We start from the raw sequence: 14,604 nt of genomic DNA on the forward strand, positions 1-14,604 counted from the left end.
GGCTGCCTGGTCTGCTCTGTTCAGCTGCATATTGTGCAAGCAGCTGTTAAGCTGTTGTTGTTGTTTGTGCCTGAGAAGAGTGTTGGTTTCCCACCATGCTCTCTCCTCGCCGCCCGCCTGGCACAGCCCTGAGTCATGTGTCAAAGGTGGTTACAGCAGAACAGACTGTGGGAACAGCCGGCTAGCCTCTCCCTGGTCCCCGGGTCCCCTGCTCCCCACCCAACCAGAGGGGCAGCCATCAATCCAAGACACTCTGAATAAAACACAAACAAACACGCATGCACACACAGGAACATACGCACACAAACACACAAACACACACACAACACAACACAACACAACACAACACAAACTATCAACCCCCAACCCTCACACCCTCTCCCCAATAATCCGCGGAAGCAATTTTATCTCGACTCGGGTGGCGGCCCATTGTCGTCAAACCCCTTCAATCTTTCCTTATTAACTCTCGCTTTGTCCCGCATCCGAGGCTCCTGGACTCATCTCTCCTGCATTCCGATCACTGCTGCTCCCAGCACACCCAGGCAACCTCCCTCCACCCCCTGATCCCCCCACTCCCCCTCCCAGCAGATCCACAGAAACTCCTTCTCTTTTTTTCACAACCTGCCGATCACGTACATCCAGAGAGTTAGGTAGAGGGCATTAACTATGGGTTTTCTGAAGGGGAGAGAGGTAGCGTGTTAGGGAGAGTGTGATGAGGAGGAGGAGAGCCACAAAGTGAGTCCAGCCTAGACAATTAGAACAATGGGTCGGGCCGGTAGGGGGCTAACTCGCTGCGTCACGCCTGGACGCTGGGGTATTTTGTCGGTTTAATGAATTGTCAGTCAGGCCAGGGCGGCATGGCAGGCGGAGCGGGGAGAGGCCAGCAGGGACCCAGACACTAAGTCGCTATTTATTACACTGCCTTTGTCACTAATTGAGCTAATTACCACTGACTCCTCAGCACTCGCACAATGACAGACCCCTACCCACCACTACTTCTCCCAGCACCTCCCATCTCACAACTGGCCTGGGAGTTAAACCCTGCCGTGCCTTTTTTCTGCCTTTCTTTTTCTCTCTCTCTCTCTCCTGAATCTGTCTCTCTCTCTCTCTCTCTCTCTCTCTCTCTCTCTCTCTCTCTCTCTCTCTCTTTCAATTCAATTCAATTTGCTTTATTGGCATGACGTAACAATGTACATATTGCCAAAGCTTACTTTGGACATTTACAGTATGAAAATAATAAGAATCTGTCAGACACTGTCCCTCATCTTATGGCAGGCAGCAATGTAGTGTGCTGCCAACCCACAGCTCTCTGCGTCCTCTCCCAACAGGACAGGTGGCCTACTCTCATCAGAGAGGTCTTTGAAACCTTGAATAAGGGTTTCAAATTTGGGGAAATGACACTCTCTAATTGTTTTATATTTATATGCAGCTCTGTCTCAGGTTCAGCTGTTGTGCAGTGGTTGCACAGCCTTTTCTCTACAGGGAGACAGGTTCTGCTGTTGTGCAGTGGTTGCACAGCCTTTTCTCTACAGGGAGACAGGTTCTGCTGTTGTGCAGTGGTTGCACAGCCTTTTCTCTACAGGGAGACAGGTTCTGCTGTTGTGCAGTGGTTGCACAGCCTTTTCTCTACAGGGAGACAGGTTCTGCTGTTGTGCAGTGGTTGCACAGCCTTTTCTCTACAGGGAGACAGGTTCTGCTGTTGTGCAGTGGTTGCACAGCCTTTTCTCTACAGGGAGACAGGTTCTGCTGTTGTGCAGTGGTTGCACAGCCTTTCCTCTACAGGGAGACAGGTTCTGCTGTTGTGCAGTGGTTGCACAGCCTTTTCTCTACAGGGAGACAGGTTCTGCTGTTGTGCAGTGGTTGCACAGCCTTTCCTCTACAGGGAGACAGGTTCAGCTGTTGTGCAGTGGTTGCACAGCCTTTTCTCTACAGGGAGACAGGTTCAGCTGTTGTGCAGTGGTTGCACAGCCTTTTCTCTACAGGGAGACAGGTTCTGCTGTTGTGCAGTGGTTGCACAGCCTTTTCTCTACAGGGAGACAGGTTCAGCTGTTGTGCAGTGGTTGCACAGCCTTTCCTCTACAGGGAGACAGGTTCAGCTGTTGTGCAGTGGTTGCACAGCCTTTTCTCTACAGGGAGACAGGTTCAGCTGTTGTGCAGTGGTTGCACAGCCTTTTCTCTACAGGGAGCCAGGTTTTCCTGTGTCTACCCTTCTCAATGGGAAGGCTGTGCTCACTGAGCCTGTACTTTGTCAAGGTTTTTCCTAGGTTTTGATCAGTAACGATGGTCAAATAGTTAGCCACGGTGTGCTGTCGATTTAGGGCTAGATAGCACTGCATTTTGCTTTGTGCTTGTGCTTCCCAATAAGCAATGTAGTTTTGTTTTGACTGTGTTGTAATTTGGTTTATCCTGATTGATTGGATGTTCTGGTCCTGAGGCTTCAGTGTGTTAGTAGAACAGGTTTGTGAACTCAGCCCCAGGACCAGCTGGATGAGGGGACTCTTTTCTTTGCTCAGCTCTTGGCATTGCAGGGCTTGGCAATGATATGAGAGGGTCACTGTATTTTAGATGTTTCCAAAACTTAATTGCCCTATTTTGAGTTTTTATTATTAGTGGATATTGGCCTAATTTTGCCCTGCATGCATTGTTTGTAGTTTTCCTCTGGACATGTAGGAGAATCTTAGAGAACTCTGCATGCAGGGGTTCAATGGGGTGTTTGTCCCATTTGCTGAAATCTTGTTTTGCAAGTGGACCCAACACCTCGCTGCCATAAAGTACAATTGGTTCAATGACACATTCAATTAGTTTTAGACAAATTTTAATAGGTATTTCAATTTGATTTTTTTTTTATGGCGTAGAATGCCCTGCGTGCTTTCTCTCTCAGTTGACTCACTGCCTGTAACGTTCATTTAAGATGGATTGGATCAAGGTGCAGCGTGGTAGGCGTACATTTCTATTTTATTTTAAATGAACATCCCAAAAAAAAAATAAAAAAAATTATATATATATATAAACGACCGTAACGTTCTGCAGGCTACACAGTAACAATACAAAATCAAGATCCCCCCCCCCCCTCTGGCCGCAAAACCTGACTCTATAGGGGAGGGTCCGGGTGGGCATCTAGTCTTGGTGGCGGCTCCGGTGCAGGACGTAGACCTGTGGTGCGGGGATTGTCGCCGGGGACTCTGGACTGGGAAGCCTCACTGAAGGCTCTGGACTGGGAACCCTCGCTGGAGGCTCTGGACTGCAGACTGCTGCTGGAGGCTCTGGACTGGGGAGGCGCACTGGAGGCCTGATGCGTGGGGCCTGTACAGGTGGCACCAGGCTGGTGACACGCACCTCAGGGCGAGTGCGGAGAGGAGGCACAGGACGTACTGGACTGTGGAGACGCGCTGGAGGTCTAGAGCATAGAGCTGGCACAACACATCCTGGCTAGATTCTCACTTTAGCCCGGCAAGTGCGGGGCGCTGGTACAGGACGCACTGGGCTGTGAAGGCGCACTGGCGACACAGAGCGTAGAGCCGGCGCAGGATATCCTGGACCGAGGAGGCGTACTGGAGACCAGGAGCGCTGAGCCGGCACAACCCATCCTGGCTGGATGCTCACTTTCGCACGGCAAGTGCGAGGAGCTGGCACAGAATGCACCGGGCTGTGGATGCGCACTGGAGACACATTACGTATCTCCGCAAAACATGGTGCCTGACTGGTCCCACGCTCCTCACGGCGACTGTCTTGCTCCAGACACCAAACCATCCACTCTACCTCATCACTCCCCTCAACTATCTCACAATACTCCTCACTCAGTCTATCCCAATACTCCTCGTCGCACTCAAACTCGCCCCTCGGCTTCACTGACCAACCCGTGTGCCCCCCCAAAATAATTTTTGGGGCTGCCTCGGGCTTCCGTCGTGTTCGTGAACTTCGGAGTCACCAAAAAGCAGCGTGGTTATAATTCATGGTTCTTTAATAACAAAACTATACATGAATAAACAACAAAACAAGAAACGTGAAAACCCGTTACAGTTCCGTGTGGTACAAACACTGACACAGGAGACAACCACCCACAAAACCCAACACAAAACAGGCTACCTAAATATGGCTCCCAATCAGAGACAATGACTAACACCTGCCTCTGATTGAGAACCATATCAGGCCCAAACACAGAAACAGACAAACAAGACATCCAACATAGAATGCCCACTCAGATCACACCCTGACCAAACAAAACATAGAAACATACAAAGCAAACTATGGTCAGGGTGTGACACCTTCGCTGCCTCTGCCTGCTTCCATGGCAGGGTCTTGTCCCCTGCCATAACCTCCTCCCATGTCCATGATGTCCTCCACTCACTTTTCTCCCAGGCCCAGTATCCCTGCTCCTCCTGGCCATGCTGCTTGGTCCTCTTGTGGTAGGATCTTCTGTTACATTCGTTTAAAGATGGATTGGACCAAGGTGCAGTGTGGGAGGCGTACATTTTTATTTTGTTTTAAATGAACACCAAAAATATATATACAGTGCCTTGCGAAAGTATTCGGCCCCCTTGAACTTTGCGACCTTTTGCCACATTTCAGGCTTCAAACATAAATATATAAAACTGTATTTTTTTGTGAAGAATCAACAACAAGTGGGACACAATCATGAAGTGGAACGACATTTATTGGATATTTCAAACTTTTTTAACAAATCAAAAACTGAAAAATTGGGCGTGCAAAATTATTCAGCCCCCTTAAGTTAATACTTTGTAGCGCCACCTTTTGCTGCGATTACAGCTGTAAGTCGCTTGGGGTATGTCTCTATCAGTTTTGCACATCGAGAGACTGAAATTTTTTCCCATTCCTCCTTGCAAAACAGCTCGAGCTCAGTGAGGTTGGATGGAGAGCATTTGTGAACAGCAGTTTTCAGTTCTTTCCACAGATTCTCGATTGGATTCAGGTCTGGACTTTGACTTGGCCATTCTAACACCTGGATATGTTTATTTTTGAACCATTCCATTGTAGATTTTGCTTTATGTTTTGGATCATTGTCTTGTTGGAAGACAAATCTCCGTCCCAGTCTCAGGTCTTTTGCAGACTCCATCAGGTTTTCTTCCAGAATGGTCCTGTATTTGGCTCCATCCATCTTCCCATCAATTTTAACCATCTTCCCTGTCCCTGCTGAAGAAAAGCAGGCCCAAACCATGATGCTACCACCACCATGTTTGACAGTGGGTATGGTGTGTTCAGAGTGATGAGCTGTGTTGCTTTTACGCCAAACATAACGTTTTGCATTGTTGCCAAAAAGTTCAATTTTGGTTTCATCTGACCAGAGCACCTTCTTCCACATGTTTGGTGTGTCTCTCAGATGGCTTGTGGCAAACTTTAAACGACACTTTTTATGGATATCTTTAAGAAATGGCTTTCTTCTTGCCACTCTTCCATAAAGGCCAGATTTGTGCAATATACGACTGATTGTTGTCCTATGGACAGAGTCTCCCACCTCAGCTGTAGATCTCTGCAGTTAATCCAGAGTGATCATGGGCCTCTTGGCTGCATCTCTGATCAGTCTTCTCCTTGTATGAGCTGAAAGTTTAGAGGGACGGCCAGGTCTTGGTAGATTTGCAGTGGTCTGATACTCCTTCCATTTCAATATTATCGCTTGCACATTGCTCCTTGGGATGTTTAAAGCTTGGGAAATCTTTTTGTATCCAAATCCGGCTTTATACTTCTTCACAACAGTATCTCGGACCTGCCTGGTGTGTTCCTTGTTCTTCATGATGCTCTCTGCGCTTTTAACGGACCTCTGAGACTATCACAGTGCAGGTGCATTTATACGGAGACTTGATTACACACAGGTGGATTGTATTTATCATCATTAGTCATTTAGGTCAACATTGGATCATTCAGAGATCCTCACTGAACTTTTGGAGAGAGTTTGCTGCACTGAAAGTAAAGGGGCTGAATAATTTTGCACTCCCAATTTTTCAGTTTTTGATTTGTTAAAAAAGTTTGAAATATCCAATAAATGTCGTTCCACTTCATGATTGTGTCCCACGTGTTGTTGATTCTTCACAAAAAATACAGTTTTATATCTTTATGTTTGAAGCCTGAAATGTGGCAAAAGGTCGCAAAGTTCAAGGGGGCCGAATACTTTCGCAAGGCACTGTATATATATCTAAACGAACGTAACGTTCTGCAGGCTACACAGTAACAATACAAAATCAAGATCCCACAAACTAACGTGGAAAACAGTTTGACTAAGTATGATCCCCACCCTAGTCACACCCTGACCTAACCAAAGTAGAGAATAAAAAGGATATCTAAGTTCAGGGAATGACACTGCCTCATTAAGGTGTCCAGTTGAGCTTATTTTTAAACTTAAGTAATTGTAGTGTGTGCATTACTCTATATATTTTGTACCAATTGAGAACTTTGGTCTAATTCCCTGAGATCTGGATCTTCTCTGGAAAATCATTATTTTAGTATTTTTGGGGTTTACTGCCAGCGCCCAGGTCTGGCAGTACTGCTCTAGCAGGTCCAGGCTCATCTGCGAATAGGTCATCTGAGAAGAGTAGGCATTTAACCTCTGAATTGTGGAGACTAACACCAGGGGCTGCAGTTTTTTTCTAGAATAGTGGCCAATTTGTTGATGTAAATATTGAAGAGTGCAGGGCTCAGAATGCAACCCTGGCGAAGGCCCCACCCCTGGTTAAAGAATTCTGTTATTTTCTTGCCAATTTTAATGCTGCATATATTGCCAGTATACATTGATTTAATTATGTCATATGTTTTATCCCCTACACCACTTTCAATAACTTTGCAGAACAGTCCTGTATGCCAAATAGAATCAAATGCTTTTTGGAAGTCGATAAAGCAAGTGTATATTTTGGTATTTTTTTGGTGGACATGTTTATCTATCAGGGTGTGTAGGGTGTAAATATGATCTGTCGTGCAATGTTTTGTTATAAATCTTTCTTTCTCTCGCTCTCTTTCTCTCCCTCCCTCTCTCTCTTTCTCTCTCTCGCTCTCTCTATTTCTCTCTCTTGCTCTCTTTCTCTCTCTCGCTCTCTCGCTCTCTTTCTCTTTCTCTCTCTCTTTCTTTCTCGCTTTCTTTCTCTGGCTCTCTCTTTCTCTCGCTCTCTTTCTCTCTCTCGCTCTCTCGCTCTCTTTCTCTTTCTCTCTCTCGCTGTCTTTCTCTCTCTCCCTCTCTCTCTCTCTCTCTCTCTGTCTGTCTTTCTTTCTTTGTCTGTCTGTATCTCTCTGTCTGTTTCTCTCTGTCTCTCTCTCTCTATCTATCTCTCTCTCTCTGTGTCTTTCTTTCTGTCTGTCTCTCTCTGTCTCGCTCTCTATATCTTTCGCTTGTGCTCTCTCTCTATCTATCTATCTCTCTCTCTCTCTCTCCCCTCTCTCTCTCTCTCTCTCTCTCTCTGTCTTTCCTTCTCTGTCTTTCCTTCTCCGTCTTTCCTTCTCTGTCTGTCTGTATCTCTCTGTTTGTCTGTCTCTCTCTGTGTCTCTCTCTATCTTTCGCTTGTGCTCTCTATCTCTCTCTCTCTCTCCCTCTCTCTATCTGTCTCTCTCTCTCTCTCCCTCTCTCTCTCCCTCTCTCTATCTGTCTCTCTCTCTCTCTCTGCATTGGTTGTGTATGCTTTTTAACATTTTTCCCTTGTGTTTCTTAGATTTCTCAATCAGTTATATTAGTGTAATAACTAGACCAAACTTTGACTGTCCCTTCAGTGATACTGTCTGTGTTCTCATGGCTGGACCTTTAGGCTGCGGGTCTGTGTTCTCATGGCTGGACCTTTAGGCTGCGGGTCTGTGTTCTCATGGCTGGACCTTTAGGCTGCGGGTCTGTGTTTGCAGGCTGAGTGCAGCTGAGTGCCGCTCAGCCTGGCTGACCCTTGGTAGCTCCTAGCTGTGCTGCGGTGAGCTGGGTTAGGCTAAGGGGAACTAGCAGCGTGCCTTCCAAACTCCTGTGGTTGAGTAAAGGCCTGACTGCCAGGGGGTTCGGGGAGGGTGGGTGGAGGGTTTAGGGACGACTGCAGGCTTTCATTATTTCTTCTATTATTTCATTATTTTTTCCTGCTTTAAGTAAATGAAGCAAAAAAATGTGGTGCTGTTAAAATCCTATGTAATAGTTAAGCTATGTGGCCTGGTCTCTGGGAATCTGGATCCTTCTGTGGTGTGGAGTTTGGGAGTAGACAGGCATTGTTGCAGGGCTGTATGTTAGAGTGTGTGTGCCTGCTGCTGTGTTTTCTAAGTAATGGGATTCATACTGGGAAACACAAGGATGGGACCTTCATTTTCACATAGCTTCCCAAGCACAGAAATGATATGACCATCATATAACATCAACTGATAACATTAATGGAGCTAAGATACAGTATAATATCCTGCCAGTTACACACAGGGCAGTCAGGAGCTGATTTTCATGCCAACTTCATTGAAAATATAAACTTTATTGTTCTATTATACAATACAAAACAAGCTAAAGCTACATTTTTGAGGGAAAAAGATGTCAAATGCTTTGTTTTACTATTTTACTTCTCTCTATATAACAGTATCAAACATTCACAGTAATAAATATGTTTGTATTTACATAAATGGTAATATTCAGTGCATGACAAACATGACAAACATTAGTGTTAAGAGAAAATTAGTATGGAAAAAAGAATGCTCCGTCAGGTTTCTAACAAATTCTGTTTCCTGCCCTCCACAAAAATGTGTAAACTACATTTAAGGAAATAAACAGAATAACAGTTTAACAATAAAACATGACCTGACTTATGACTAATGATAGCATATTTTCTCTCCTTCCATCAATTGGCTTATGTATGACAGGTGCGCAAGTCATTCTTCCCTAAAATTGCGAGTAAATTCATCATAAACATATATTTCTATATATATTATTTACAATGTTTTGATTCTCTGAGCTGATATACAATACGTTTCCCTAAGTAGTGACTGTATAGTCAAGTCTAGTTCACAGGTAGATGCAGCACCTACTGAATGGTAAAACCCTCTGTCTGTCCACTGTAAACTTGGAAGGGAAGATAATGGATTATCTTCACACACTTATCAAGTTTTCCACAGCAGGGCAATGTGTTTAGTCTCACAATTTTGCTCTGGTCATTGGCATTTTAGGAACAGGGTTGCCATATTACAGATCTCACTATTTGGCAGGTCACCCCAGTTTCTTGCAGCACCACTATCTATCTCCTACACATACATCTAGTTATTCTCTCCAATATTCAGTGTATTGATACTACAGTCAAACTATTCATACATATGATTCCCATAGTGAATTCCAGTTTGTTATAAAACTGTAGAATATTTTTGTGTTATCCTTGGATGCGGCTACAACGTCCAGTCCTTTAACGTCAGTAACCATGGTGCAGTAAATCACCGCGGTAACTCCGGGTTGAGGTGTAGCGGATTCCAGAGCAATCTAAACAAAGAGGGCATGTGTGGTGAGTTAGAGAGGAAATCATAACGGCTTGGTCCACGTCCAGGACCAAAGTACATAGCAATTGGGGGAGAAGACAGCACATCCTGGGAGATGTACTTCACACAATTTTACGTGAGAAAAGTAGAACTGCAGCAAAAGAAAACAAAACAGTGATGTTTAAAATAACCACCCTCTTGTCACAGTTCTTCACCGGTTTATGAGAGCCCATGCTTGTGGTTCTCCCGCCACAGAGACATCTGTCTGACATTGCGTTCAGCAACCGTTACTCTCTTCCCTCCCCTCTCCTCCTCTGCCATCACATCTCTCTGCCGTGGAGGGAGAGATGGAGAGGGGACAGAGACACTAGTTGTATCTTGTAAGGTCAGAGTGGGTGAAAGACTCAAATCCCAGCATCTCTCTCAGACTCATTTTGGTTGTTTATCTCTAGCCACAAATCTATTTCCTTTGTAACTACTTCCTTTAACTCAATCTGCCTCTGGTCTTGTTACTGGTGTTGGGAAGCCATAGTGAGGATTGGTTTCCATTCCATTCTACATGGTTGGATAGCTACAGCATTGAAATACCCAGTAAGCACACTAACATATTCTGTTACAGCAGGGCATCAGGAGCAAACACACATACACAGACCCTCCTTCTACACCCTGTAATCATTGTTGTGCTTTTCTCTTTTCTTTCCTCACAAAACAAAACATTGATTAAGCTCTAGTACTCCCTGTATTCACTTTTCAACCCCCCAATTAACCCTTTAAGGAGTTAGTCTTTAAGGAGTTAGTCCTTCCCTTCTCTACCACACCATTCCACTATCTACACACCACCTGCCCAAAGAGCCAATCCGTTTCCATATCTGAGCCCCTGTCCTGGTTCTCCTGTGATCAGAGGCACTGGTGTAACGTCTGTGTGCTGGTGCAGTTGAGGCAGCTAACATGGCAGCACCAGTGGAACGTACAGTGACACCTCTCAATGACCTTCTCAGTCTGAGTTTGGAACCCTCTACCACAACACAGCAGCTCACACCCGTCCAGCGCCGGAGACGAGCTGTTACAGGTCCTCCCCGAGGTTCCATGGGTACCCGTCTTGCCGTGGTAGGTGCAGAAGTTGGGTGACTTCTCAAAGTAGACCAGGTCTCTGGATGACGGGGGTTTGTGGGAGGGGTTCTCAGGTTCGAGATTGCTTGGATCGGCACGGTGAGAGGCGCGGTTGGAACCCTTGTTGGCATAGACGACCCGGGAAGCTCCGTCGAAGCGGTCCTTCAGGAAGTCCCCCACAGCGCGGAAGCTGGGTAGACGCATCCAGCAGGTACGGATGGTGCATGACCCTGACATGCCATGGCACTTACACTCCTGACGCATCTCTGATGACACTGTCTGGGGAGAGAAGGCAGAAAGGATTACAAATGAAGAAATGAAAATGTGGAGACGGTGAGCAAAGAAAAGGTGGAAAAACATCAAGAGCAAATTAAACATGGAGGAAAGGGAAGAGGAAAGAAATATTGGAAGAAAATGGATGAAATTCAGAAAAATAGGTTGATAACGGATAATCACTAAAAAGTGAGAGAGTGAACATACAGCATGAAGTGCTATCTGTGAATCAACAATGTCTCCTTCACCATTCTCCCTGCCTCGTTGTTGTGTAGGTTAATGAGGTATCGGAGATCCCTTCCTCTCTCACTGGAGTCCACAAACTCCCGACTGAACATCCGGCCAAAGTCCACGTTGTCGCTGCAGCCACCCCAGTGCCAGTCAGGGCCCCCAGGCCCCCGGCGACGGTAGTCACAGGTGCACGACTCGATGGCACCCTCAGAGCAGGAGCGGGCCACCGCATGGGTCACTCCTGCACTTGTGATCGCAAACACAAACGCTGTCTCTCGGCAACCTGACACAACAACAGCAGAAATTATCTTCAGCACTATAGAATATGGAGCATTTGTTAATTTTAAATGTCAAAATCTCAAGATATGTTAACATAGACTTTTCCCTTCCCAAATGGCCTACTAGAGAATCCAAGAATCCATTCTGTACCAAAATGGTCCACCTGTTGCCTTGGTGTGGAGGCCCAGAAGGACAACAGACAACTCACCACGGTTGACGATTTTGCCAAATATTGCCGGGCTGTGGGTGGTCGGGCAGTTCCAGCGGCGGTTTCTGAACTGCCACTTGCACTCCTTGATGGCGGTGTGCAGGCCGGCTGAGATGGCATGGAGGATCCCAGGGTTCTGGCGGATGAGGCGACGCTGGCGACGGTTCAGCTGGCCCAAGCTGGGATCCAGTACCAACTGGACATTCTTAGAGTTGGTGAGGAGGTTTGCAGAGGAGGCCACGTTCACAATGCCCCTGGCAGAGACGAAGAGAAGAGAGGGTGGAATCAGTTAGTCAGAGAGAGAAGAGAGGGTGGAATCAGTTAGTCAGAGAGAGAAGAGAGGGTGGAATCAGTTAGTCAGAGAGAGAAGAGAGGGTGGAATCAGTTAGTCAGAGAGAGAAGATAGGGTGGAATCAGTTAGTCAGAGAGAGAGAAGAGAGGGTGGAATCAGTTAGTCAGAGAGAGGACAGAGGGTGGAAACAGTTAGTCAGAGAGAGAAGAGAGGGTGGAAACAGTTAGTCAGAGAGAGAAGAGAGGGTGGAATCAGTTAGTCAGAGAGAGAAGAGAGGGTGGAATCAGTTAGTCAGAGAGAGAAGAGAGGGTGGAATCAGTTAGTCAGAGAGAGAGAAGAGAGGGTTGAATCAGTTAGTCAGAGAGAGAGAAGAGAGGGTGGAATCAGTTAGTCAGAGAGAGAAGAGAGTGGAAGCAGTTAGTCAGAGAGAGAAGAGAGGGTGGAATCAGTTAGTCAGAGAGAGAGAGAAGAGAGGGTGGAATTAGTTAGTCAGAGAGAGAAGAGAGGGTGGAATCAGTTAGTCAGAGAGAGAAGAGAGGGTGGAATCAGTTAGTCAGAGAGAGAAGAGAGGGTGGAATCAGTTAGTCAGAGAGAGAAGAGAGGGTGGAATCAGTTAGTCAGAGAGAGAAGAGAGGGTGGAATCAGTTAGTCAGAGAGAGAGAATGACCTTTAAAACATGTATTGACCTTTAACAAAAAAAACAATTTGGTTCAAATATATTTATTAATATAAGATTCTGATCATAATGGGTGATGGAAACATTTAATTGGAATTTGAGTATCAGCCACAAAAGTAATAACAAACAACTTCAATACAGTCTATTTTATCTGATGTGATTATGGCTGCCATTATTGGCCGCAGTATGACTGCCATATTGCATTGCCAGCCTACTATATTTATGGTTTCAGTTACTTAGCCTAATTGTTGTGTCTCCTGCACCCCCTTGGCAATCAGAAAGACACATCATTATTTAACTGACTGACCACACTCTTAGAAAAAAAGTTCTGGATAGAAACAAAAAGGGTTATGTTGCATGCCTCATATATGGCACCCCTAAAGGTTCTATACAGAACCTTTTTGTAGGGTTATTTGATCAGAACCCCAGGGGTTCTTCTTTACTGAACCAAAATTGGTTCCATATAGAAACCTTGGGTTCAATATAGGGTTCTGTATGGAACCAAATTAGGTTCTATATAGAACCTTAAGGGGTGCCATATATGAAGCAAGCATAGAACCCTTTTTGGTTCTACGCAGAATATTGTGTTCTAAGAGTACACGGGCCAGACAGTATAACGCGGTCGGTCCAGGATTTGGAACGTTATTATCCCATCTTCAGATAAATATTTCAATCCAATTTTCTTCTCTCTCGCTATGTATCTTCTTTCTTTATTTTCTTGTCTTATTGCAGTGATAATGATTGGTTTAGAAGTCAGACCCATGTAAAAAATAAATAAAAAGTATAGCTTACCCCAGTGACATTGCAAGGCTGCCATATTCCATAACGAATTATATTGCGGTCTGCGTTATCATTTTGATTATTCAGTTAAATATTATTCATGCAGCTGTTCTCTCTTAATGTCCTTGCAGTGACAGAATGCGTAGTATGCCATGGTCTATAAGCCTACTTAAAATTTGATTTATATTTGTCCACTTAAGCTAGTGTAAGGCACACTATTTCACATGTTGGTTTTATAGTTTATAACAAATGTATGCAGACATTGGCGAGGGAATGTATATTTATACTATAGTTTATCCTATATAGAGTGGAATGTTGAGCATACTTGGAAAATACGAGCATGACAATATATAGGACCCTGAATAGGACCTGGAATGGAACGGCTCTCTGCCATGAAATAAATCCATATTTAATTTATCCCACATTGGACAGAATTTTTTTGTCTCCCGTTCAAGCCACACTGTCAAAATTACAAGCGACAGAGAGAGGGAGAGGGGGAGGGGGGTAAATTGAATAAACATGGGCTGCAACCGTTCCCAAAAAAACTAAATCGTTATCATATTGAAAAATAATACTTCCTTTATATTAAATGATTTAATGGAGAAAGTAATTCCTTTCGATTGAAAACCGGCTAAATCGAGTTAGTTAACCTACCCGCTCTAAATTGGAAGGTGTTATCCTAAAACCCTCAAATCTTAATGGCTTGTGGTTAGTGCTTGGTTTTCTAGCAGAAATTAACAGAAATGATGAAGCTGGAGCCAACAATAACACATTATTATTTCGAGCATGGAACAGGCCTAACGTTTTCGTGTTGATTCAGTTGACTTGGAAGCAGAGCACTGCATATTCCAGGCAATACACCGCCACACCACGCATGGACTCATTGAAATGAGCATTGTTCATTAGGAGGCGCATTTAATTGAATGAATACCTCACAGATTAATTTAACTACTTACCACCACCGGCCGCTGTTGTTGACTGCCCCCGTGCCTGAAAGCGAGGAAACCAGCAGGATGCACGCGGCTTTCATCCCCAGAAGCAGTGCGAGGATCCTCATTATGTCTTCAATTAGAATATGAAAACAGAGCAGGCAAATGTCAAATTCCGCATCTGAATTCCAAGCACTTTGTATATCTGGTTCTAATTATGATAACAATTATATTTTGAAGCACAAATAAATCTAGGCCTACTAGATATACATATGTTTGCCTCCTGCTCCCCAACCATGACCCATAAATAAAACTCATCATAAGAATTGATCATGGAAATAAACCAATTATTTTTTAGAATAAAAAACGAGATCTCGTATTACATAAGTCACTCTATTATACAAGTGATCTA

General features: G+C 44.9%; 1 protein-coding gene across 1 annotated transcript; it reads right to left on the reverse strand.

The window, feature by feature from the left end:
• Window positions 1–8,409: 8,409 nt before the first annotated feature.
• On the reverse strand, window positions 8,410–14,320 carry LOC135504032 (protein Wnt-1-like). The gene is made up of 4 exons (XM_064922283.1): window positions 14,220–14,320; window positions 11,516–11,769; window positions 11,046–11,311; window positions 8,410–10,803 (listed from the first exon to the last, which is right to left on the reverse strand). Exons 1-4 carry the CDS (start codon window positions 14,318–14,320, stop codon window positions 10,312–10,314), a joined length of 1,113 nt encoding a protein of 370 aa, XP_064778355.1. The 3' UTR covers window positions 8,410–10,311.
• Between the last annotated feature and the right edge of the window lie 284 nt (window positions 14,321–14,604).

The sequence above is a fragment of the Oncorhynchus masou genome, chromosome 18 (genome assembly GCF_036934945.1).
Source record: "Oncorhynchus masou masou isolate Uvic2021 chromosome 18, UVic_Omas_1.1, whole genome shotgun sequence".
Lineage (NCBI taxonomy): Eukaryota > Metazoa > Chordata > Actinopteri > Salmoniformes > Salmonidae > Oncorhynchus > Oncorhynchus masou.